Genomic DNA, 27,765 nt, shown 5'->3' on the forward strand with positions numbered 1-27,765 from the left:
ACTCATACCGCGACAAAAAAACTGTGATTTTAGGCTTTTTAAAATCAAATCAATTTCATTTCCAAAAATAAAAAATTCAAAAATTCAAATCAAAATTAATTATATACTTAGTAATGTATATGTATAAATCCCTAATATATTTTAATGTATAAATAATGTATATGTATAAATAATTTTAATAATAAATATTGATATATTTTACTAAGCTCCCCATGCTCGAGGGGCCCGGGCTATGCTACACCGGGTGTGCTTCACCCGGTGCAGCATCTGCCTTTCATTGGGCCCGGGATCCACACAATTTGTGTGGATTCCAAGCCCAAAGAATGGCCAAAATTTCATCGAGTTAAGCACACCTGGTGGATCATAGTGCCCCCTACTCGAGATGTCAAAACATGTTTTCGGATATTTTTAAAGTACATATATTATTATATTATTTTCAACTCATAAATAATTATATTTTTATTCTGTAATTTGTAATTCCTTTGTAATGTTAATAGAAAATTTGTGTTTTTACTCATGTAACATGCATGTTTTTTTTTTTCATTTTTGATTTTATTAATTTTGAATTTTATTTATAATCATGTAACTTGTATTTTTATTTTCATTTTTTTTATTGGGATATTTCGTGTATGCTAAATATTGTTTGTGGCGAACGTGGATGCTGATAAGGATTTTTGGGAGAAAAATTACACATGCCATATATTTTTTAAAATATTATGTGACTTTCAAAAATGAATGTCAGAATCCATAGCCGCTACATAAGTAATCGTCGGCTGACAGACTATATTTTAGTTTAAAAAAACAGCCAAAATTAAAAAACAATATGAGTTATGAGATTGATAATGCAAATTTATTATTAAAATAACCAAAAGTGAAAAAATTATATATTTACAAGTTCAAAATTGTAATTTTTTGTTTCAGTATATCAAATAGAAAATACATGTTACTAAGGTGCAAGTATAAATACTGAATAAGTATTAACTCATTCAAACCGAATTAACCAATCAACTGAATTAATTTGAAATTTTGGTTTATTTTTCTGGTAATATCAATTAAATTGGTCCAGTTTAAGTTTTTTATTCTAAAAAATCGGTTAATAGTTTTAACCTATATTTTTTTTTAGTACTTTAACCTATATTTTTGAAAATAATATTAATTTGTATATAGGCCCAAATACTAAATCCCGAATATATTTTTTGTCGCGACATGGAGTTTAGCATTTACATTTTTGTTGGGTTTTAGCCTTTCTAGTTATATATATATATATATATATATATATGACAAAAATTCAATGAAATAAGTTTTTTATGAAATGAAATTAGATTGTGTTTGAGTGAATTTCAAATATATTTAAGTATAATAATTTTGTCGTTTAAAAACGTAACAATATAAACTTCAAATCCATTATTTTTATGTTTATATAATATTTCATATTAATTTAAATCGATTTCATGTCCACCTAATAATCGTGTCATTGAAATTCATTATACTTTTTATAGCTAATGTGTAAATAAGTAATCGATGAGGTCTTAGCCCAATGACTAAGTTTAAGGCACTGAAACCAACTGGTCTCAGGTTCGATTCTCGTTGGTTGCGGATAGTTTTCTTAACTTCGAGATAGCATGTCTCGAGTCCACGCACACTCAATAGCTAACTTAGCTCAATGGCTAAGTTTGAGGCACTGAGATCAGTTGGTCTCAGGTTCAATTTACGCTGGTTGCAGGTAGTTTTCCTAACTTGAGATAAACATGTCTCAAGTTCAAGCACGCTCAAATCATGTCTATAATGCAAACAATTACTTCATATCTTTCTAGTTAACCATATACAATTGAAATTCATGATTTGATAACCTCTTATCAAAATTAGTTACTCTAGCTCAACCTTAATAAACTAGTTGATAGCCCCAAGTTTCTCTTGCTCTAGTGACAAGGATTAGATTCTAATGATCTTGAATTCAAATATATTATCACCCGCTACATGAGATTTTAGTTTGAAATGTTTATTTAGTTAAGTTACTGTAACACCAATATACATGATCAACAATTTAAGTGACGAGTATCTTATTTATTGCTTTATGTATTAGCCAGCACTATGGCTTCACCTAAACGATTCAATTTCAACCAATCGGTAGTTGATAGTCAAGGTCGTGTAATTAATACTTGGGCTGATATTATTAAAAGTTGTTTTTCATTGAGTCCTAGTAAGGACAAAAGATTTTGAACAATTTATTTAACAATAAGGTATCTCCAACTCATTGCACTATTTTAGCACAAATTTTACAACAAAATAGTGTAATTTTTGCATCAAAATCAAAACTCAACTACAATCCACCTACTTCAAACTTTACTTCAAACGTAACAAAAGATCCTACAATGCCGAATGAGTGTTATAATGTCAGTTGTTAGTAAATTCATATCTTGCATCCGACAAGTGAAACAACTAAATCCAAGCTGAGCTTTAGAAGAATATATTGTGAGTATATATATTCATTAAATATTTAAATTAGAATATGACCTTTAAAATTCTAATATTTGTTTGATAATGTGATACAGATGAATCGAGCAAGGCAATTAATGGCGCAAGATTAATCGTTTACAAAAAAAATTCAAATTTGATCATTTGTGGTTTGTTATGAAAGGCATGGAGAAATTTACAGCCAAGGTCAACCCTTCAAGAAAAAATGTTGAACATGGTGTTATTTCTCTAAATTCATCACAATCAGATGCACAATAAATGAATTCACCAATTTTTACATCACCTGGTTTGTCTTCTTTTCAATTAAATCTAAGTGATGAAAATATTAATGGTTCATCGCAGAGACCACTTGGAGTGAAGAAATAAAAAAATGAAAAAAAAAGATAATAATTATTCACACATGATTGAAACATTGAGATCAGAACGACAAGAAATTTTGGATGGGTTGAAGCATGGATCTATTGGCAAGCATCATAGTAATCAGATCTAACTGGGACGTCTACAAAACGAAAGAGAAAAAAATTGAAATTAAGAAGAAAAAAATGGGAATGAAGAATAAAGAAATGGAACGAGGTATATATAATGACCCTACACAAATCTTGATGTTTGATCTGATATCTATCGAAGATCCATCTCTATGTGAGCAATTTCGGTTGGAACAGGCCATGGTTTTGAGAAAAAGAGAAGAAATTGAACGTGAAAAAATGATAATAATTTTATAAATTTTTTTGGAGATATCTGAGGATCTGCGCTCGACTTACCGGATTTTTAGATGTTTAATGTTATTTTATTTTAACTTATGTGTGTTGCATTAATATAGTTGTTTTTATTTTAATTTATGTTATGTTGAAGGCATATCATTTTATATTCTCTATGTTTGATATCGTTTGTGTTTGTTTATTGGATAAATAATTTTTTTAATTAATAAATTTATTTTTAATAATAATTAGTATAATTATCGATCCCCGGTCTTTTTTATAATTTTTTTAAAGTATAAATATTGGTTATTTAAAAATAAATAAATAATCAAATTTAATTATTATTTAAGTGTTTTAAAAAATATAATAAAATTTAATTGACAAAGAAAAGAAACAATAAAAAAAAAGAAAAAATAAAAGAAGATGGCGTAGCTATAGTGTTGTGCCAAATTTGGTGCAGCATTGTAGTTGTGTACCAAACTAGCGAAGGAAATGACGCTCGATTTTAGTGATGTTTTGCATCAGAATGGAGTGAAAAACCAAAATAAAGATCAGTTGGAGATTACCTAAAATATATAAGTACACTGAAAATATATAATCAACCAACATTTATTGAATGCGAAAAGAGTCGGAAAAAATCACTCGGTCTTTTCCTTTTTCAAGCAAGGAAGAGTGATTGCCTCAGTATTCCGAGGGGAAAAAAAGAGGATCCGGTGCTAAGAAGCTAAAGTTCTTATCTACCGAGCCAAGAGTCTATCATCCTTTTTGAAGGAAGTAGACTCTCAAATTATATAAACAAGATGTATCAGTATCATTTTCGTTTCGGTAAACCATAACTTAAAAACTTCAAAATTATGTGTGTCTGACTAATTGATCGAGTAATTTTGGAATTGATGACCTATCGAAAAACTTCTCATGATACGTGTGAAAAATAAACACACTTAAAAAAATTTGTATTGATATAAATCGTAGTCATATTATATATAAATCACCCTTAATAATAATTATTATTGTTATATATAAAAATTAAAATATTGAAATACTGATCAAATTAAACCTACATTTTAAATTTTTCATTAGCTAGGTTACCTGAAAAAAACAGAGGCGAATACAAGGTGGGAAGAACAATTTAAAAACGAAAACTATTATTTTCTTCCCGTTGAAACGAGTTTCGAATCGACTCACAAAACCCTTTGATCGGAGTGATAGCAGCCAGATTCATAATCGGCACTCAACAATTGAAATCCTTGCAACCGATCGGAAACCTGAATCCGGCCTTGTTCTGTGGAAAAGTTGTTGCTCGAGTGAACCAGCGCCGCCCACTGATGTGGATCTATGTGTCTTTCTGGATTGTAATGATTCGAAGAATGCGCTGTAGGAACGGGAATGGCTTCGTTTGATATCCAAGGATTACACGACAGAAGAGAGTGAACGCTCGGAAGATCTGGTGTTGCCTGAGGATTCGCCGGAGGTACATTCGAACCTGGGACATTTAAGTTTATTGAACAGATTCCATAACTCATGTGTCAACTAACTTGATATGATTGAAAGTTTTCAGCTGAAGGGAAGTATTATCGAAACATCAAGTTATTGTTTGGACCACTTTCCGAGCTTTTGGGAAAAATGGTTTCTAATACAATTCATGCAAATCAGGTGTAAAGAAAAGTCATTCAAAGTAGGTACTTTGTGGACTATGGTTGCTTATCCAGTTAACAACTTTGATGTTTTTTATGTTACACGAGCTGTGACGGTTACAAAGGAGCAGAGGGAACAGAGCATAAACAAATAACAGACGAGGAGTAGAATTTGACATACATTGATCAAGATTCTGAGGACTAGCAATCTGGATGGCCCATAGCATCCCTTGGTCAATTCGCATACTGGGATCAGAATCATGAATCTTGTTGCCAGAAAAACATATTGTCTCTTCGAGTCCACCAACTTTTGAGGGAGCTGCTGCGGAAAAGCTATTATTTTCCCATGTTTGATTCAAAACTGGGTCTGGGACTGAAGGCCTGTCCGCTAAAACATCATGTGGCCTTTGATCTGCTAATTTCAACGAAGAAACGGTGTTTGGTGAGGATTCAAGAAATGTGAAGTTAGCAAGATATGTGTTTGAAAGGGTTGAAAGAACACCATATACTACTCCAGGTGAACTGAGCTTAGTAGATTCTGGTGGCAGCCTTCGCCTTCTGGCATTATGGTCCGAGAGTCGCCTCCGACAACTCCTCTTCTTCTCATCAAATTCAGACAAGTCGTGCAACCTTTGAAAGACATTAAAACAGCAACTGTCAGAAATCAAATATGGATCGAGAAATTCGTATCACCGGTACCCCCGAATCTTGAAAGTATAAATTTTTATACTAAATATTTTTTTGAAATTTCCAACGTCGCCACTACGATATCTATCATATATACTTGCCTGCTGCATTGTTGACAAAAGCGCCGTTCCCTCCCGGAAACGATTACTGACGGGCATTTGGAATGGCTTCCGCAGATTCTATGGCGACGATGGTAGTCTTTTGCCGAGGTCAAGTCAATATTACACCCATCAACTTGACAGAAAGGATTCTGCACGTTTGGGTAATAGACCCTCGATCTTTTCGAGGCTGTAACCGATACAGGAATTGTAGAAACCAAACTTTGACTACTCATAAGAGAAGAAAAATTATCCCCACATTCTTTTGGTCTTCCAAGATTTAAACCAATATGCATTGGCTCAGTAGAGAAGACCCGCGCCTCAGAATAATCTGAAACAGTACCATCTATCTTCCTGCTGTGCAGAGGCAAAGAACTAAGTCTCCAGTAACCATCCGTGGAATCGACAGCGGCGAATTCGGACTTGGGACGCATAGAAAACGAGCAGATTCCTAATTCATTACCGTATAGACAGAAATTACAGTCAGATGAGCATGCAGAATGGCCATATTTTTCTGGGATTTCATCAGACTTCTCACTAGGCAGAGCTATATTTTCCCTCTCCCACCCCCTCGAACTTTCTGAAAACCTTTCCATGACAGAAACAACCCTCAGAATGTCCAAGCATCTCCCTCTTGAAGGTGATGATTCCCGATCGAAAAACGCATTGAATCAGTGGCAGTAAAGACTGCAGCAGCTCTTGAATTCTATCTAGGTCGGAGTCTTTAAGCACATTTAACACCGTCGAATAATGCACCGGGCAAAACGGATGATTTAAGTTATTAAACTTAAATGCTCGAATAACAGAGCAACTGCCCTTGAGATATAGATCGAATCCTACTTCAAGAATTCCCCCGTAGGGAGCAGTGTACAAGATAGGTGGTGAACAGAATCATTGCTCCCTCTAGAAAAACATGCTAAAACCAAGGTTTTTAATTTAAGAAACAAGAAACCATCTCTATTATTTGGTTTGACTCAGAGACACCGACCCCACGAAATGAAGACGATAGCGAGAAGTCTTGACTAGTGAACAAATGGAGAGCATCCTTTTGCTAGGCAATTCAAATCGATTCAGTCTCAGCCCTTCAGTTCACCAGCAGTTCAATATCCCTTTCCATTGATAGGGAACACACATAGGAGTTCAATCTGTCAGACTCCTCCCATGTGACTCATTTTCTTTCTTTCTCTCTTTCTTTCTTTATTGGCCTAATCAAAAATACATTCACCAGTCACCACCACATGCATTCTCACAAGGGGAATGCATTAATGCAACCCCATGTAATTCTCTTGTTTCTACTCTTCTTTTCTCATTGTTTGGCCTAGTTTCAAACGCGTATGTATTGTGTCACTTTGCATCTCGAGTTACTTTACAAGTACAAATGAAGATTACACGTACTTTACTTTGTAATTGAGATACTTGTTTAATTTCAAAAGTTTCATCTTTTTGAAGCATCCATGAGCAGTCATGAAATATAAGTTTTGGACACATGTTCTCTGCCCTTCGGACCACATGTGATGTGACTCCTGGAGAGCGGGTGTTTTCTTTCATGAATTCGAGTATTTTCGGAGGAAAAAATGACTAGTGTTCTTATGGGTAGGTATGGTTTTACACGTGACACGAGTCGATTCGATTTATATAGACTTAAAAATGATATTTTTATATAAAATATAATATTTTTAAAATTGAATAAAACAAGATACCTGACTCAAATTAAAATGGTTTTCACCAGAGTTTTTTTCGGTTAAAGTGCAAGGCAAATATAGTAGTGGGACAAGAAGCCTCCCCCTACCTCGTAGTCGAAACTCAAACGTACTCTTCTGTAAATCCACGATGTGTCCGCATAATTGCGAACAACATAATTTCAGCAGTTACAGCCACAGGTTGGCTTCTTATGTCTGAGAATTATATGAACTAGGGCCTGGGCATGCTGTCCTATATATTCAATTTTAACTCGGACTCGAATCTCCGTGGTTTAAGGTGGTATTTTGTAGAGCTTTTAGAAAGCATTTCTAAGCAATTTTACAAAATTTTGTTAAGGAAAAGTTATTTCTAAAATTTTGTTAAGTAAAAGCTGAGAAATGTTTCTTAAAAGCTCTACAAACAAATTTTGTTAAAAAAAACTGAGAAATGCTTACCAGAAACTCTACAAAACACTACCTAAATGGGTTAAATAATTAATTATATAAAAAATATTTCGAAAATTTTAAATTTTTTAGAAAATAAATTGATGCAAATGGGATCCCAGTTTATAAATGGGTCGGTTGGTGATGAATTAAAGAGAGAAATTTGTAATTTTTTTTTACTTGGAACCCCCTAGTGGTGTGACAGGTAAAATCTCACGAGTTACGCAATAGCATGAAAATCGCGTTAGTCTTGTAAATCATATTGGACAAGTTCTATGCGACAGACACATCTGAAAAATGTTTGAAGGTCGAACACATTAATATTGATCAAACGTTCATCTATTCTACTAACTCAGACAGTCAAACACCAATTCAAGAGCTTAAATTTGCATGTATTTGTATGTTACATGTGGTGTTATTGGTTTGATGGTGGTTTAACTGATGGAAACTCGCTGTTTTAATGTTTCAGGACATTCATTTTATTTATATTGTTTTTTAACCCACAAAGTTATTTAAAGTTCACAGATGGAAGAAACAGATGCTCCTTTATGCAAAATAAATTGAATTTAGTGTCACATTAATTAATTTACTTTAAACAAACAATTTTTCATATATTTTTTTCACAAAAACTCTTATAAAAACGTCTTATAAGTCAATCTTGTAAGATGAATATCCAATCCGATCCATAAAAAAATATTACTTTTTATGTCAAATATATTATTTTTTACTATAAGTATGAAGTACATTTCTCATTGATACAAATCTATGATATTATTTTATAAGATACTTTTTTTTCGTGCTTATTGTCTCAATTCCCACGTAAGTATATTATTTAGACGAAAAAATAGTTTTTTTGGTTCATTAACTTATCTTTTTTTTTTTTGGTTTTGGTACACTAACTGTTAGTAACCGCTGACTTGACACGAGAAAATGCTGACGTGGTACGAGAAAATGATGAGTTTCACGTTTTCATGCCATCAATTGGACCAAAATCTCCGAAAATAAAAATTTAGTATACCAAAATCAAACTGTAAAAAGTTAATTGACAAAAACAAAAAAATTGACAAGTTAATGGAAAAAAAAAAAAAATCTCTTATTTAGACTAGTGCATTTTCACACATACATATTAAAAAAATTATGTAAAATAATTTTTTTAAAATTTCGAAATATAATAAAATTTAAAATTTAGAAACATTTATAATGTTGTTTTATGTTATAAGTTATATGATTATATAATTTAAAATTCCAAAAATATAGATAAAGATAATTAAATAAATATTTTATTAGAATATTGTAAATATGGATATAATACAAATTTACTAAAACATGCTTTATGTCTATATTATAATATCAATAAAAATATAATATTTGTCATTTGAGGGAAAAAAATGTATTTTTGGTTTTTTTTTTAAAAAAAAATACATATCATGACATGAAAATGAGCTATTTTATGTCTCATTTTATAATTATTTAAATACAATTATATATTTTTACGATAGAACTCATGGATGCTAGTACACTTAGTAAATTATAGTGCTACCGAGAGTACTCTTGGAGCAACAAACTCATATGATAAAGTGTTAATTGCTAGAAGAAATCGAACTTATGATTATTGATTAAACGATCGCATACTCTGTCAATGTGAATACACATCAAGCATGAGGGAGTTTAAATTCTAATTGTTTATCTTATGAATTGATATATGATATCATTGATATGTAATGAAATGAAACGCCAAATGACGTTATGTTTTAACAGGTTTGAGTTAATTATTTCTCCTTAGTTTTTATGTACAATTTTGATTATTTTTAAATTAAAGCTACATCTTTGCTAATATTTTTTAGTTTAGAAAAATGAGTTATATATATCATTAACAATAATTATTATTTTCGATAATATGTAAGTTGTTCAGTTCTCGTAATTCTTACCATGATTTTTATAAAGACTAAGTTAGGTCGATCATTCATATATTTTAAGAGGAATATTAGGTAACAACAATTTCACGTTGTATTGTGTTTTTTCAACATCAGAAGATGAAGTTTGAGATGTTTTATATTTCATCAAATAAAATTTGGGTTACATAGTTATCATTGAATATAACTCTATGATTCAATAAACATTAAAACTCTAATTTATTTTTCCCAAAAGATATTACAAAATTTGATAATCATTTAAATTTCATTTGTGTTCATGCAATTTAATCAATATCCACATTAAAGATTGGCATGTCGTTCCAAATCTTTCTTTCAACTGTATCGATGCTACGGCTACCACATGAATAATATCACAACTCTTCATCAATGGGTTCAATTACAATTATTTTTCCACATGACCCCGAACGTAACCTCCACATAAATAAAGACAAAAAAAACAAAAAACAAAAACAAATGTGTCCCTTTATAATCCTTGAATCAAGAGTCGGGTCATTATCTGTAGGGGTGGTATCAGTGGCGGATCCATGAATTTTATGAAGGGGAGCGGCCGGACATAATAAAAGATTATATATATATATACACACAATCATCACATAACAAAATTTAAATATAGTACTTTTATTTAAATAATATACGACATTTTATTTCTGAAAACAATTAATAATAACTTCATCGATAAACTAATATATACATATATATATATAAATATTTCAGTATAATTAATTAATATTCGTAATAATCTTCTCAGCAAATTTTTTTTTCTTCAATGCAGTTGTTGCGAATGATAAAATAAAATTCAAAATCACAAGCTTGTAAGTTAACAATTTTTGCTTCAACAATTTGTTTTTAGATTTAAAAAACTTAAAATTCATTTGTGTTTAAGTTTAAAAACTTAGTGATTGGACTATAATTTATTAAATATTACGGGCCATAAATTTTCGGATCACTTTGCACACATTAAACAACTGATCGTATCAAAATTTTACGGTATACCGAAAAAACCCTTATATTTTTAAAATTTATTGTTTATAAATATTATATATTTTTAATTTTGTTTATATTATTTTGATATTTCGGTACACCGGTATATATCGAAAATTTTAAATTTCATACAATTACCGTACTGTACCGAAATCTTCGTTATACCAAAAATTCGATAAACTTAGTATTTTTTCGATAACGTATCTCGATATGCCGAAAATTCGATATTTTTCCAATTTTTATCCATATGGTAGCATAACCAACAATTTTTCGACGCTATGCATGCCTTTTTTCTTTTCTTTTCTTTTCTTTGCTTTCTCTCTTATTTTGTTTAAGTACTCAATTGATATCTTTTTCGAGCGTCTAACAATTTGACGCCATCAACCTTTTTTTTCGTTGTACATTTGAATTATTTTACACTAAAACGACAAAATCATTTATAGTTGCTAGTTATGTGATCCCCTTTTCGTGGAGTATTTATTTCTTGCAACTTGAACCAGTGAACAACTTGTTGAATAAATAATAACCAAAGCTCTGAAATGCCATTTTTGTTGACCAAAACAATTTTACACAAATCATTTCATAAAAATAATAATGATAATGTATGTGATGAAACTAAAAATATCTACAATTTGTATTTTGATTTTTGAGTTTAATTAGGTATACCGAGATAGAAAAATTTTAAAAATATTGAGATTTCATGAAAGGATTATATGTCATCAATTTTAAAAATATTGAGATTTCATGAAAGGATTATATGTCATATATATATATATATATATATATATAGTAGTGTGAAAAATGGACAGCACTAGTATAGAGGTCATAATTATTTTGGTCCTCACTAAATTTTTGTGGCTATGAAACGCACTGACCAGTGGCTGCCCGCTGCCCTGCACTAGTTTCCCCTGCCACACGCACAACTATCTATTCCATCACCATTTATTGTGACAATCTTCATCATCACCACCAACATATTAAATTTGTAAATAAATAATACTGATGATGCCGTAAGAAAATTCGCGTTACCTCTGAAATTAGAGAATTTGGGTGAACAAATCACTACAAAAAAATAAACATTTCAATTTGGGTGACATGATGTGCTCTTTCAATACCCACACCGATGAATTTAGGGATTGTCACCTGTGGCATGATTTGCATTAGAGAAGATGGATGTCTAATGAAAACCCTCCTACACACAAATTAGCAATCACCTCAAAATATTTACTCAACAAACTAAAAACCTTTTAGACAATAAATTGAGAGTACATATTAATTACATTTTCCGAATCATCACCCTGTGTCAGAAAAAGTAACAAGACAAAACAATATTTTATAATTTAATACAATTGTATATCTTAAGGAATAATTAAACTAAAAAACATGCTAATATCGAAAAAAATATGGACAATTTGCTCAAAAATCCCCAAATGCAAACATATTTTGTTTTGAGGTCTCTAGTCATAAAATGTGGTACAAAACAATACAAGATGTGGTACAAAACCATATAAGATGTGGTACAAATTAACAAAAAATGCGGTACAAAAAAGTGGCTAAGGAGTGCAGAGCAAAACATGTTTGCATTGGGGATTTTTGAGCAATTTGCACAAAAAATATAAATATATAAAATATTTTTAAATAATAGTAATAATATTTAAATTTTAAAATAAGAAACTAATAAATTAATTTATATATTTTCATAATCATATTGATAATCAAATCGGTTGATTTTTCTGCATATTAGATATCAGTCCCTAAACCCAAACACAAATTCATTCTCAGTTTCTTGTCAGAAAAAATATCGTTTAAACTCTCTGGGCCCACATAATTTTTTCGAATGAAATTCGGTACAAAATTTTGAAAATATGGTACAAATACATGATATTTGAGCACTAATTGTTCAAGATCGAGTATAAAAATAAGATTTTGAGTATAATTAGTCATCGAATATCATGTATTCGTATCATATTTTCAACGTTTTTTTACCGAATTTTATCCGAAAAAATTATGTTGGCCTAGGAAATTTAAACTATATTTTTTCTGACAAGGAACTGAACATGTATATGTGTTTGGGTTCAGGGAATGTTAATTTACCCTTGATTTTTCAAAAAACATTCAATCAGTCTGTCTGATTCAATTGAACAGTCCGACCAGAAATTACTATATTATATAGTAGATAAAATATTTAAAATTTTAAATATTTTAAAAATGTATAAAAATAAAAAAAAATTTAACAAAGTTAAAATTTAAGCAACAACAAATAAATCAAATAAACTTAAATATTATTAATATAGTCTCATTTTTTAATGTTCGAAGATCTTTCAATGTTGTGGTTCACTCCATGACAAAATTTGCTTGTTCATCCCCTACATCTCTTTGTTCGGTGCCTGAGATTTTCCATAATTGGCTGATTATGTAATGACTTACATCATTTTACAGATTAATTTTGTAATGAATGACATTCTTCATTAATAAAATAAAATTACAAGGTTTCTGTCAAAAACAAATTTTAAATCCAAATAATCATATATATATATATATAACTAAAAATAAAATTTCAAATTTCAAATAAAATAAATATTTTGTTTGGAAAATATATAAGAAAATATCAAATTCTAAACAAATTATTTTTTTAAAAAAAGGTGAATAGGTCGAACTTTTTTTAAATACAATTTGTTTGTTAATCTGAATGAAATCAAATTACAATCGTTGAATTCAAACAATAAAAAAATTGCACGAAGAAATTTTGAGTTCTCAAAGTTGAATTCTCACAAATTATTGTGAGAATTTGGGGTTTCACACCTCAAAACTCTGACAAATTGAAGGTATTAATTTGGGTGATTTTATTATAAACTTATTTAATGTTTTAAATTCATTAAATAAAATTTCAGATAAAATTATCGTGAACGCGTTATTGTCAGCAGTATTTTTAAACTACATCGTACCAATCGATTTAGACTGAGAACTTGTGATAGTCCGATCCAATCAAGTCATAAAGTATTTTAACGATCAAACTTAATTGTCTTATAAATACTTCCTCCGTCCCGATTACATAGTCATATTTTATTTTTCACACAGATTAAGAAAAATTTATTGGAAAAACAAATTTTATATAAACTTCTTATTTTATCCCTATTTAATGTATTAAAAAATGATTGCACAATTTTCAAGGTGTAGTTAATATAGGTATATCTATCTATCTATATCTATACCTATATAAAAGTGTGAATAAAGAGTCAAAGTTTACAATTGTGAAATAACAACTTTTTCCTTTTATTTATACTATAAGCAAAACCATATAAAAATATATAGAGTTATAATAGTAAAAACAACATTTTAGGCAGGGCATAAACGTAAATCAATATTTATATTATATATAAAATTGATTATTATAATAAGTTCAAAATTGACAAAGTGTGTTCATATTAGATAAGGATTCTTTTTTCAAAAAAATTAAAATATCAAAATACTTTATTTTCTATTTTCTTTATGATAAGGTCAAAATTCAAAGTGTGTGCATATTAGATAAGGATTTAGTTTTCAAAAAAATTGAAATATCAAAATACTTTATTTTCTATTTTCTTGTAGATAAAGTGTATATATTTTTCCAAAAATATTTTTAAAAAAATTTCACAAAAATCTTAATTAAATACTAAAAGATTGAAACACAGATATTTGATTTTTATTTGTTTGTAGACTGTATAAACATATATATTTTTAAAAAAAATCTTATATATTTTAATTTGTGTAAGGACCTATTGAGATAAATAATTATATCATTAGATCATATTTAAATATAAAAAAATATTAAATTTTTAAAGTTATTAATATATATATATATATATATATATATATATGCGTGTGTTAATTAAATTACATACTCATGTTGAAATAAATCAATTCAAGTAGACTCAATATATATATATATATATATATATATATATATATAAGTTGATATTAAAAAAAGTTAACTAATTTTCCTCCTCATAAAAGCTAAAACCATTAAAAAAATTATGAGATAGTCTTGCAATTAATGAAAGAATATTAAATATACCAAAATAAATAAGAATATCCATTTACTCTCAAATAGAAAAAAAATTTGAAGTAAAATATGAAATATAAGCGTTTTTAATTAATGACATTTAAAATTCAATCAAAAATTTCAGCAACGAAAATATTAAAAGCAAAAGGAAATAATTAGATTTTAAAAAACAATAAATTTAAAAGAAAAGATGATGTCCAACAATTACATCAATCATTAACGATATTGACATACAAGTAATAGAAAACGATACATAGCAGAATGTAGTTGGGAACGATGAAATTATTGCTATTTTGTAACTAAAAATTTTTAGTAATAAAAAAATTATGTCCAACGAAAAAATAAAATAATAACGATATCAAAATGTAAATGATTGATGGAGAAAGACATCATCACAAAATTTCTATTAAGATGATGTGTATATTGAATCTTTCATAAAAAAATAAAAAAACGGATGCTAAATGGAAAAAAAAAGTGAGAGAAAAAATTCAAAATATAAAAGAAAAAAATAATTGCGCAATAATTTAAATTAAGGTTTAGAATGAATTATCTATATTACATTCATTTTTCATAAATCAATAGTCACAAAATAAATAATCAACACATAAGGTATGAAATTACAAAATAAATATTTAATTTAATTAACTTATCTCATTTATTAACAAATACAAACTAAATAATATTGCTTGAAAGCATACATACATGAGTTAAAAAATAAGACGAATTCATGATTTAAAAAAAAAACATACCATAATTGCTCAAAAATAATCAAGAAAACAATAGAAAAACTAGCTGTAATAATTGCATATGTTTCAATATCAACATTATGACAAGGTAAAACTACATTAAATTACTATATTTATAAGCTTATATGAGTTATTGATAATATCTTATTCTAAACTGTTAATGTAGATATAAAATAATGATGACCATAAATGATGAAAATATTAAAACTCGGGGGTTACATTATTCGAAAATATTGTAAATTTTTTTATAAGGTGCAATGTTAAATATTATATTGATTTCATAACTAAAAATGTTATAGTTTTTAATTTCTTTCAAATAGTATATATATTATCAATTATTATAAAATATTATACTTTATTTAAAGAACGAAAACACTTCAATAAAAGGATGATAATAGACCGGGTCTAAACTTAGCCTTGTATTAAACCTGCCCCGGAGAGACGAGTTTAGACTCCCCCAAACATGTTCACAAACAGGTCCGAGTGGATCTTCGCGTTTGGCGAGGCCCACCATAGAAATTTCTATTAATAAAGATGACAAGAATATTGATTTTTCATAGAAAAAAAAATAGTGCATGATAAATAAAAAAATCGCGAATTAGATAAAAAAAATTCAACATATAGAAGAAAAAATATTTATTAATAATTTAAATATATGTTTAGAATGCATTATATATGTTGTTGTTTTTATTATTATTATTATTTTGTAAATCAATACTCGTAAAACAAGTAATTAACACATAAATTAAAACATTACAAACTAAATATTTAATTTAATTTGATTAACATATCTCACTTATTATCAAATACATAATAAATCATATCTATTCAGAGCATACATACATAAGAAAGAGAAAAAAACAAATGCATGGTACCAAACATATCATACTTGCTCAATATTAATCAACCAAATGATGGAAACTCGAGTTAATAATTGATTCTTTCACAGAGAAATAAAAAACGTATGGTAAATGAAAAAAAAAGTGAGAGAGAAAAATTCAAAATATAAAAAAAAATAATAATTGCGCAATAATTTAAATTAAGGTTTACAATGCATTTTCCATATTACATTTGTTTTCCATAAATCAATAGTCACAAAATAAATAATCAACACAAAAGATAAGAAATTAAAAAATAAATATTTAATTTAATTAACTTATCTCACATATTAACAAATACAAAATAAATAATATTGTTTGAAAGAATGCATACATGAGTTAGAAAATAAGACGAATTCAATATACGAAACAAACTATAATTGCTCAAAATTAATCAAGAAAACAATAAAAAACACTAACTGTAATAATTGTATATGTTTCAATATCAACATTGTGACAAAATAAAGCTACATTAAATACTATATTTATAAGCTTACATGAATTATTGATAATGTATTATTCTAAACTGTTAATATTGAAACTCGAGGTTTATATTGTTCAAAAATATTGCAAATTTTTTTATTAGTTGCAATGTTAAATATTATATTGATTTCATAACTAAACATGTAATAGTTTTCTTTCAAATAGTATATATATATATATATATATATATATATATATATATATATATATATATATATATATATTACCAATTATTATAAAATATATTTTATTTAAAGAACAACAACACTTAAATAAAGAGATGATAATGGACCAGGTCTAAACTTAGCTTAGTATTAAACCCGCCCCGAAGAGACGAGTTTAGACTCGCCCAAACGTGTTCACAAACAGGTCCGGATGAGTCTTCATGTTTGGCTAGACCCACCATATAAATTTCTATTAATAAAAATGATAAGAATATTGATTTTTTCATAGAGAAAAAATAATACATGATAAATGAAAAAAAAATTCGTAAAAGAGATAAAAATTCAACATATAGAGGAAAAAATATTTATTAATAATTTAAATTAAGGTTTAGAATGCATCATTATTAATTATTATTATTATTATTATTATTATTATTATTATTATTATTATTATTATTATTATTATTATTATTATTATTATATAAACATAAATCAATACTCGTAAAACAAGTAATTAACACATAAATTAGAACATTACAAAATAAATATTTTATTTAATTTGATTAACATATCTCACTTATTAGCAAATACATAATAAATCATATCGATTCAGAGCATAAATACATAAGAAAGAAAATAAAACAAATGCATGGTACCAAACATGTCATATTTGCTCAATATTAATCAACCAAATGATGAAAACTCGAGTTAATAATTGCATAAGAATCAATATCAATATTGTGCCAAAATAAAACTATATTAATCATTATATCTATAGGCTAACATGAGTTATTGATAATATATTATTTTAAACTGTTAATATATATATCTATATAATAAGGAATTAACGATGTCTGTAAGTGATGAACATTAAAACTGTAAGCTTTTGGTAAAGTGACAAGCGATCGGTCCTACAATTGGTATCATAGCTAAGTTTATGAGTTTGATTTTCATTGAGTACAATGCAATTGAGATTTTTGAGTGCAATAATTGTCCTTGTTGGGTAAAATAATCGAATCATGACGCTTGGCTGATGTGCGGTTTAAAAGATTTGAGTTGCATTATTACCACCAGTTATAGCTTTTGATAAAGCAGCAAGCGCTCGGTCCTGTATATTGTTACAAATTATTAATAAAATCTTTTTTATTTATAGGACAACATCGCTTCAATATATTACAAGATTTAGAGACACTAAATAAAAATATATATACATTTATTCTCAAAATGGATAAGACGATTGAAATACAAGACGAAATGTTAACATTTTTAATCAAAAGCATTCAAAATTCGAGCAAAAATTTAGTAACAAAAATTATTGTAATAGTAGATTTCGAACAACTTAGCATGAAATTAAAAATAAAAAAACCGTCCAATAACACATTGATTATTAACGATATTGACTTACAAGTAATAGAAGATCATACCACAAGAATGGAGGTTGGAGACAATGAAATTATTTATACTCTTGCAAAAAATTATTTCAGCATTTTCAACAAAAGAATCAAAGAATAAAGATATAAAAATAAAAATAATTGATAGAGAAAACATCACAAGAATTATTATCGAAAAAATAAGAAAATTATTTTTTAAAGAATAAATAATGGATGACAAACGAAAAAATCGTGAAAGAAGAAAAAATGGTTATGTAAAAAAAGAAAAAACGGTGTAATTTAATTTAAAGTTTAGAATGCATTATCTGTATTATTATATTATTTTTTTCAAAATCAGTAGTGGCAAAATGATTTTTCAACACTATGTATTTATTGTTATATTTTTTTCTTAAATTTTATTTATTAAATATTTCATGACATCAAATTATAAAATTTTCTCAATGTCTAATTTATACAAAATTATAGTATTTGTTACAACCATTATTTGCAATAACGTCTATGAATTCAATTAGACTTGTAACATATAAACTCTTTAAATAAAGATTTTTCACATTCATTTTATAAAAAAATGTTGTAAATATCATATTACTTTGAATTTAATATTTACTAAAATATCATGAAGATTATTAACTAATTGCATGTTTATCTCTTCTCTTCTCATCTCAACTCATTTATTTAACAATATTTATCAATAATAAAAAGTGTTTCCACGTGCAACACACGTGACTTTTACTAGTTAGTAAAAAAGTGTAAAAAAATATTACTAAATATGGTAGATGGCTATATATTTGGGACAACAAAAAAGAAAAAATGGACAATATTATTGGGACGAATAGAGTATTTATTTTTTATTGTTTAAAAAAAACTTATTTATTTTATCTAAAATTTTATTTTTATTAAATATGTGATTGTTTGGATTTTAAAATTTGTTAGAAATGTTGTTTTATAGTAGTATCTAAGTGTATTTTGATTTATATGTTTTCTAAACAAATATATAATTATATTTCATATTTTGATTATATGTATGTTATTGTTTGAATTTATACTTGTAAAATATATATATTTATTATTTATAAACATATTTAAGATCTTTAAAATTTTTAATATATTTATCTATTATATTATATTATAATTTAATTTAATATATTAATTTATCGATCGAACTGTCCAATTGAACCTGTCGAAACGCTTGAAATGTTGTTGAAAGATTAATCGATACGATTATCGACAAGGACGGAGCCAGGAAATTCAATTCAGATATATCAAAATTGATTTTTTATTCGATGATAGGGACTGCGTCAATAAATTATTTAAAAAATGAACTATTGTTGTAAATATAAAAGATAGAATACTATAAATAAGACAAAGTTGAAGGGTGACGATTGAAACTACTGACCTCCCGTTGGCTCCATCTTTAATCATCGAACTAATTATGAAAACATTGATTATTAATTTATTATATTCTTATTTTAAAATTTAATATTACTACTATTTAATATTATTATATATAAAATTATTTTTGTATCGATAATAGTGGATTTTTTATATTTAAATTGTGTCTTAAAAGTTGAGATTTGCATCAATAAAAAGGTTGTAATTAAGACATACGCAATGCAGCATGTTAATAACACCCAATAACACCTTCCACATCATTTAAATGCATGAGTTTCATTGTTAATAACACATAATTTTTTCACTCACAATCCTTTTAACATTAATACTCATTATTTATGGATCTCACAGTTCACTAAATAATTTAAAATTATTTTATATTAAATAAATACATTTTAAATATATTTTAAAATATTAAAATTTATATTTATTTTTAAATATTAATCTTATTTTTTTAGTTTTAATTTTATTAACACAAAATAATAATAATAAAATTAATTTAATTTATAATATTTAAATTTTAAAAAAATTAAAAAAATAAAATTATGCAGGTGTAGACGCGTGGGGCCTGTGTTTGCACTTGCTGCACGCGACTTTCGGCGCGTGCAAGCACGTGCCATTTGAAAAAAAAAAGAGGGCCGAGCATTCAAAAAACTTACGCCCAGTCCTTCTCTCTCTTGGGTGGGTGTTAATATCACCCATTTAACATCCATTGTGGGTGCTCTTACTCGATCTGACACAAGTTTGAGACCCCGACTCCTCTTATAAAGCGGGTCTATAACCCCACTTTTTTTTTTTTTTTTAAGAGTAACACTCATGTGAAACGGTTTAACCCTATCCATATATATGTATAATAATAAGTAATAATTTTGACATAAAATGTAATACTTTTTAATTGATAACTCATATAAGAGACTACTCTAAAAAAATGATCCTTGAGACCGTCTCATAGGAGTTTTTGTCTTTTTTTAAAATATTTATATTTGTTATATTTCTTTAAATTGTTTTTAAATATATAATAATTATTTAAAAAATCCTACGGACATAGGTTGTCACGGTTGTAAATTAATATGATTAATTACCTGTATTTAGAGATAAATCATTTTTATTGCCTTGCATTGTTTCCATCTACTTATCCAGAGTATGTATTTTGCGAGATGATTTCACATATATTTATTCGTGAGACGGGTGAACTTTGCTCATATTTACAATAAAAAATAATATTTTTTTATGAATGACATAAATAGAAGATTCGTCTCAAAAAATTGACCCATGAAAACCGTCTCATATGAGTTTTTGTCTTTTATCAAAAACTTGAATATATATATATATATGGAAAATTGTTTTTTTGGTCCTATATGTTTATCTCTTTGCGATTTTGATCTCCTATATTGTCAAATTTAAATTTTAGTTTGCTATCTTTGTTTTTTCTTTGAAATTTTTTGTCTTTTTCGAAGTGACGCTGATGTGGCAATCATGCGGTGCTGATGTGGAGCTAACTTATATTGTGCCACGTCAGTGTTTCTATGAAAAAAGATTAAGATTGCCAAAAATTTATATACACAGGACTAAAATTTGGATTTGAAAATATAAAAAACTAAAATTACAAATTAAAAAAATTACAGGATCAAAATACACTTTTCCCTATATACACACACAAGTATACACATGGTTGTCAGAAACAATATTTTTATCACCTCAAATAAAATCGAGATAATAATTACTCGACGCTTATATTTCATACCACAATTTTATTCTCCAAAAGAACTCTGTCCCGTTGCTACTTTTACAAAAAGCACCAAAAAAATATACACTCATTATCGATTGTGTTTAGCTCGTAAATAGGAGGGACAACAACATTTTTGGTCTAATATATTTGTTTTTGTTTTTGTTTTTTTTTTTTTGTGATTTCGATCTCTATGCTTCCAAATTTTAGTTTTAGTCATACATTTTATGATTTTGGACAATTTTAATAATTTTTTTTGATCAAAAATGCTGATGTGACACTATACATGACGACATGTAGTGACCCGCACCATGATCACTTACTAATCAGAAGCTTAAACATGAATTTAACTTAATTAAATAAATCAAAAATTAAACAGCGGAAAACTTAAACTACAATAAAATATTGTTTACAACCATATCGAATAAACCAGCGTATTAACCCAAAAACATCAGAAAACAAAAGCCTAGACAATAACTCTGCTGGTCCTCCATCGCCTAAGCTCTCCTGGAACCACCCGCATCGTCCAACCGCAGACCTGCCCCATGGAATAGGGTGTCCAGATACAACAAAGTACGGGACGTGAGCATGATAAGCTCAGTACGAGAGTATGAGTATACGGTGTTATGTGTGCATGTATGCAAGTGTACAAGGTACCAAGACTCTCAGGTCAAGAAACTAGCTCATAGACTGGGCCTAGGGTATATAGCACGTTGCGCCGTCGCATCAGGAGGTGGCTCATATACCCAGTGGATAATGGTGACCTGATACTAGTACAAGTGTCCAACCATAAAGATGACCTAACACAAGACTTACGTATCCAATCATCCACACAAACTTGTAGGGTGAGCGCCCTACTACAGGATACTTCTAAGATAAAGGCTCAATATGCTCATGTATGCAACATACAGTCATGACATGCTGTATATAAAGACATATAAAACATGCAATCACATAATCCATGCAAACACATAATACATGAATACTCAATCTGGATATCTCGAATAATACTTCCGTACCTCATAAACTAGGCAAGCTAGACCAGCACTATGTCCAAGCCTATAATCCGCACTACAATGCAAAGTACTCATGAATTATAATCTTATTCTAAAAGCCTTAACTACGTTATAACATACTCCCTATTTACTATAAGGAGCCAGAGTTATACCTGCGTCCGTCGTCAGCCCGCTGATGACGACTGCCCCAGAACTTGGGCACCGCTCCGCCGCAACCCCGGAGCGCCTGGCCAACCTCCGGACCAAGCCTAGGAAGGCTGGAAACATCCCAAAACCCCTAGAATACACTAAATACCGAGAGAGAAGTTGGAAATTGGTGTGAAAATTCTGAATTTCGGAGGGCCTATTTAAAGGCGGAGTTCGGACGGTCCGAACTGGGTTCGGACGGTCCGAACTGCCACTTGTCCGAGTCGTTTAGACACCTGGACCCTGCGGAGTTCGGACGGTCCGAACTCGGGTTCGGAGGGCCCGAAGTTGTCCGTGTGCTCCGAACTGTTTTGGTCCTTCCAAAGTCATTTTTGGAACCCCGGGACCTACCCGACCATTTTCGGACGTTTCGGATCTGATTTTCCACTTATTTTTACCAAATAAGGACTCCTTAAACATGTTTTGACACTTTTAAAAAAATATGTCATTTTCTAACATGTTTAAAATCACTTAATCTTGTAAAATGGAACCGGGCTACTACATTCTCCCCCTACTTAAGATATTTCATCCTCGAACAATATTAAGTATTGAATGCAGTAAAATACTGAATAAGCATCTTTTATTCAAACTGATTCATTTTACAAGTTACAATATGAAAATACGACAATTCAAAATAACTCTGGATAATCTGTACGCATACAACTCTCAAGTTCCCAAGTAGTCTCCTCAGTGCCTCGGTGCTGCCACTGAACTAGAACAAGAGGAATAGTTTTTTTGCGTAACACCTTATCCTTATGACCTATGATACGCAAAGGTCTCTCCACGTAGGTCAAATTCGAGTCCAATTGTACTTCAGACGGCTGTAAGATATTAGACTCATCTGCCACATATCGTCGCAACAGTGAAACAAGGAACACGTCGTGGATACTTGACAAATACGGCGGTAACGCCAACCTGTAAGCCAGATCTCCAACACTTTCCAGAATCTTGAATGGACCAATATACCTAGGAGATAGCTTACCCTTGAAACCAAATCTCAAAATCCTGCGAAATGGCGAGACTTTTAAGAATACTTTCTCACCCACCTCAAACTACAAAGGTCTGCGCTTAACATTTGCATAGCTAGCCTGTCGATCCTGCGCAACCTTAATTCTCTTCTTGATCTGTCCAACAATATCAATATCCTGCTGGACTAACTCTGGTCCCTCAACTTGTCGCTCCCCCACTTCTTCCCAGAACAGTGGAGTACGACATCGTCGCCCGTACAAAGCTTCAAACGGAGACATCCCAATACTGCGATGGTAACTGTTGTTGTACGCGAACTCAATCAATGGCAACTGATCTTGCCATGCTGGACCAAAATCCATAGAACATGCTCGCAACATGTCTTCAAGAGTACGGATCGTGCGCTCTGACTGTCCGTCAGTCTCTGGGTGATTTGCTGTACTCAAGCTAAGAGTAGTACCCATAACGAGCTGAAGACTCCCCCAAAACCTGGAAGTAAACCTGGGGTCTCGATCACTGACAATGCTCACAGGCACTCCGTGCAATCGAATAATCTCCTGGATGTACAATCGTGCTATCCTGTCAAAACTGTAGTCCCGATTATAAGGAATGAAATGTGCTGAATTGGTGAGTCGGTCCACCACAACCCAGATAGCATCACAATTTCTCGAGCTCACCGGTAAATGGGTCACGAAGTCCATCGTGATCAACTCCCATTTCCACTCAAGAATAGGTAAACTGTGAAGCAACCCTCCAGGTCGGTGCTCTGCCTTGACCTGCTGACACACCAAACATCTAGAAACATATTGATACACACTCATTTTCATTCCTTTCCACCAGAACCTAGTACGCAAATCCTTGTACATCTTGTTGCTCCCCGAATGAATACTCAACTTAGAATGATGAGCCTGGGATAAAATCTCCTCCCTCAGAGTATCATCCTCCGGAACAACAATACGACCAGATAAACAAAGAAAACAATCTGAATGATAGTGGAATCCAGACGAACTATCATCCTTGGCTAAACGAGCCAAACGCTGGGTCTTCGGATCAGCCATCTGAGCGTCTCGAATCTGAGAGTACAAAGCAGGCTCAGATAAGATAGCAAACATCTGGATACTCTGCATACCTTTTTTATGCTTGAAGGTATATCCTGAAGAACAACAATCTTCAATTGCACTTGCCACAGAACAAGTCTGTAGTGCAGACACTCGCACCTTGCGACTTAAAGCATCAGCAGTGAGATTAGCAGCTCCTGGATGGTACTTAATTTCACAGTCATAATCTTTAAGAAAATCCATCCAACATCTCTGTCTCATGTTCAATTCTGCCTGAGTAAACAAATACTTGAGACTTTTGTGGTCTGTGAAGATCTCAAATCTTTCTCCATAAAGATAATGACGTCAGATCTTCAACGCAAATACAATAGCTGCTAACTCAAGATCATGCACTGGGTAGTTATTTTCATGAACTTTTAATTGTCTAGAGGCGTATGCAATCACATACCCATTTTGAGTCAGGACACATCCCAGTCCCTGAAGAGAAGCATCCGTGTACACTACATACCCTCCAGACCCAGACGATAAAGCCAACATAGGCGCAGAAGTCAACCGTCTACGAAGTTCACAAAAATTTTCTTCACATTCTAAGGACCACTCAAAATTTACGCCCTTTCGAGTAAGTTGTGTGAAAGGTCGAGCTAGCTGCGAGAAATTTGTGATAAAACGACGATAATATCCTGCTAGACCCAGAAAACTACGGATCTCAGCTACCGTCGTCGGACGTGACCAATTCATTACAACCTCAATCTTGCTCGGATCTACAGACACTCCATCCTTGGATATAATGTGGCCAAGAAATACCACCCGATCCTGCCAAAATTCGCACTTACTCAATTTGGCGTACAACTGTCTATCCCTTAGAGTCTGCAACACCAGTCTCAGATGATATGCGTGCTCATTCACATCATGTGAATACACCAATATATCATCAATAAATACAACGACGAACTTGTCCAAAAATTCTCGGAATACTCGATTCATCAGATCCATGAATACAGCCGGTGCATTAGTCAACTCAAATGACATTACTAAGAACTCATAATGTCCGTACCTGGTTCTAAATGATGTCTTGGCTATATCTTGATCTCAGACTCTCATCTGATAATATCCAGATCTCAAATCAATCTTCGAGTAAATCGAAGTACCCTGCAATTGATCAAACAGATCATCTATACGAGGCAAAGGATACTTATTCTTGATTGTTACTCTATTCAACTGGCGATAGTCAATGCACAGACGCATAGACCCATCCTTTTTCTTCATGAACAGAAAAGGTGCTCCCCAAGAAGAAACATTAGGACGAATGTAACCCTTGTACAACAGATCCTGAAGCTGCTGCTTCAACTCACGCATCTCTGACGGAGCAGACGATACGGTGCTCGATAAATAGGCGAATTCCCTGGCATCAGTTCTATGCCAAACTCAACTTCGCGCACTGGAGGAAATCCTGGAATCTCATCTGGAAATACATCTGGAAATTCATTCACAATAGGAGTAGCTTCTATACCAATACTTTCGGCGAATGTATCAACTGCATAGATGAGGTAGCCTTCCGTGCCAGATTCCAAAGTTCGACAAGCTTTCAAAGCTGATACCAATGGCATCTGAGGTCGCGCTCCCTCACCGTAAAAGAACCAGCTATCATCGCCAATCGGATGAAATTTCACCAATCTCTGGTAACAATCCACTGAAGCTCGGTATGTAGTTAACACATCAATTCCCAAAATGCAATCAAAATCCTCCATTGCTAATATCATGAGATTCACCATCAAGACATTCCCTTCGAACTCTAAAGGGCAACCCATCACTAGACGCTTAGCTGACGCAGACTGACCCGTCGGGGTAGAAACAATAACCACTGTGTCTAGTGAAATATATGGCAACTTATATCTCTTAACAAAATGTGCAGATATGAAAGAATGAGATGCACCAGTGTCAATGAGTGAAAAAGCAGGTATATCAAATAACAAGAACGTACCCGCTATAACTTTCTCATTCTCATCCACTGCCTGATCATGCCTCAAGGAGAACACTTGGCTGGAAGTACGCGGTTTCAAATTAGAACCCCCTGTCGACTGTCCCTGTGGCCTCTGCTGCACTAAAGCCTGATAACCAGAACCTGAGCCAGAACCAGCTTCCCCGGCCTGTGGACAATCCTTCTTCAGGTGGCCAATCTCTCCGCATCGAAAGCACGCCCCTGAAACCTTCCGGCACCTGTTGGCAGGATGATTCCCACCACAATGCTTACAAGGACCTTGATTCTTTCTTCCGAAACGCATCACATCTCTGGATCCTGAGGAAGAAGAAGTAGAACCAGACTTCTTGAACGACTGAGCACGGGGACCCAAAGAACTCGCGGGTCTAGATGAGTAGAAGGATCTGTTACGGCGGATGTTGTCCTCTGCCTGGTGACATCGACTCACTAATACCTCGTAAGTCATGTCATCTCCCACAACAACTCAGTCATGAATCTCCGGATTAAGGCCCTGAAGGAACAGATTATACTTTGCCTCCGAGCTATCGGAAATCTGGGGGCAATAAGGCAGCAACTCAAAGAACTTCAATTGGTACTCTTCGATCGACATTGATCCCTGACGCAAACCCAGCAACTCGCTTGCCTTCGCCTGTCGGAGAGCAGGAGAAAAATATAGCTTATGAAAAGCCGTGCGGAACTCATCCCAGGTAGCAACTCCTTGGGCTGCAATAAAAGGCGCAGAAGTAGAATCCCACCACTTCCGAGCTCGTCCTTTGACCAGGAAATCAAGAGTCTCCATCCGCTGCTCCTCATTGCATCGGAACTCCCGAAAACAAACTTCCATACGTCGTATCCAGTTTCCCGCATCCTCCGGTGACTCTCCTCCGACCAAGGGTTTTGGACCCATCTGCATAAACCTATGCATGCTGAAACGCCTACGATCATCATGGCGATGGTGATGACGGCCCCGACGATGTTCTCGATCGTCCTGATCACCCCAGCGTCCACCTATGCTACCGTGACTACTCTCGTCACCATGACCCGTCATCTACATGATGATCAAAGGTTAAACCCAATTCCAACAATCTAAATCCCAAGATTACTATGCA

At 31.1% G+C, this 27,765-nt stretch overlaps 2 protein-coding genes across 3 annotated transcripts; both read right to left on the bottom strand.

Annotated features, from left to right (window-relative positions):
- Positions 1–4,236: 4,236 nt before the first annotated feature.
- LOC140892347 (squamosa promoter-binding-like protein 2) lies at positions 4,237–6,892 on the bottom strand. 2 transcript variants are annotated; one of them, XM_073301200.1, is made up of 4 exons: positions 5,596–6,892; positions 5,310–5,437; positions 4,989–5,219; positions 4,237–4,656 (listed from the first exon to the last, which is right to left on the bottom strand). In XM_073301200.1, the coding sequence occupies exons 1-4, from the start codon at positions 6,186–6,188 to the stop codon at positions 4,355–4,357; spliced, it is 1,254 nt and encodes a 417-aa protein (XP_073157301.1). In that variant the 5' UTR covers positions 6,189–6,892; the 3' UTR covers positions 4,237–4,354. The 2 variants fall into 2 exon arrangements, with proteins under 2 accessions (XP_073157301.1, XP_073157300.1); XM_073301199.1 differs by having other exon boundaries at positions 4,989–5,437.
- A 20,248-nt stretch (positions 6,893–27,140) lies between these two features.
- LOC140889651 (uncharacterized) lies at positions 27,141–27,563 on the bottom strand. The gene has a single exon (XM_073297371.1). The coding sequence runs from the start codon at positions 27,561–27,563 to the stop codon at positions 27,141–27,143; it is 423 nt and encodes a 140-aa protein (XP_073153472.1).
- Between the last annotated feature and the right edge of the window lie 202 nt (positions 27,564–27,765).

This window comes from Henckelia pumila, chromosome 3 (assembly GCF_033568475.1).
Source record: "Henckelia pumila isolate YLH828 chromosome 3, ASM3356847v2, whole genome shotgun sequence".
Classification (NCBI taxonomy): Eukaryota; Viridiplantae; Streptophyta; class Magnoliopsida; order Lamiales; family Gesneriaceae; genus Henckelia; species Henckelia pumila.

Coding starts and splice junctions, on each gene's coding strand:
- LOC140892347 (XM_073301199.1), bottom strand. CDS start 6,188: ATGGAAAGGTTTTCAGAAAGTTCGAGGGGGTGGGAGAGGGAAAATATA. Junction 5,438..5,595: donor TTTTGTCAACAATGCAGCAG/GCAAGTATATAT, acceptor TGTCTTTCAAAG/GTTGCACGACTTGTCTGAAT. Junction 4,657..4,988: donor TCCTCAGAATCTTGATCAAT/GTATGTCAAATT, acceptor TAAATGTCCCAG/GTTCGAATGTACCTCCGGCG.
- LOC140889651 (XM_073297371.1), bottom strand. CDS start 27,563: ATGGGTCCAAAACCCTTGGTCGGAGGAGAGTCACCGGAGGATGCGGGA.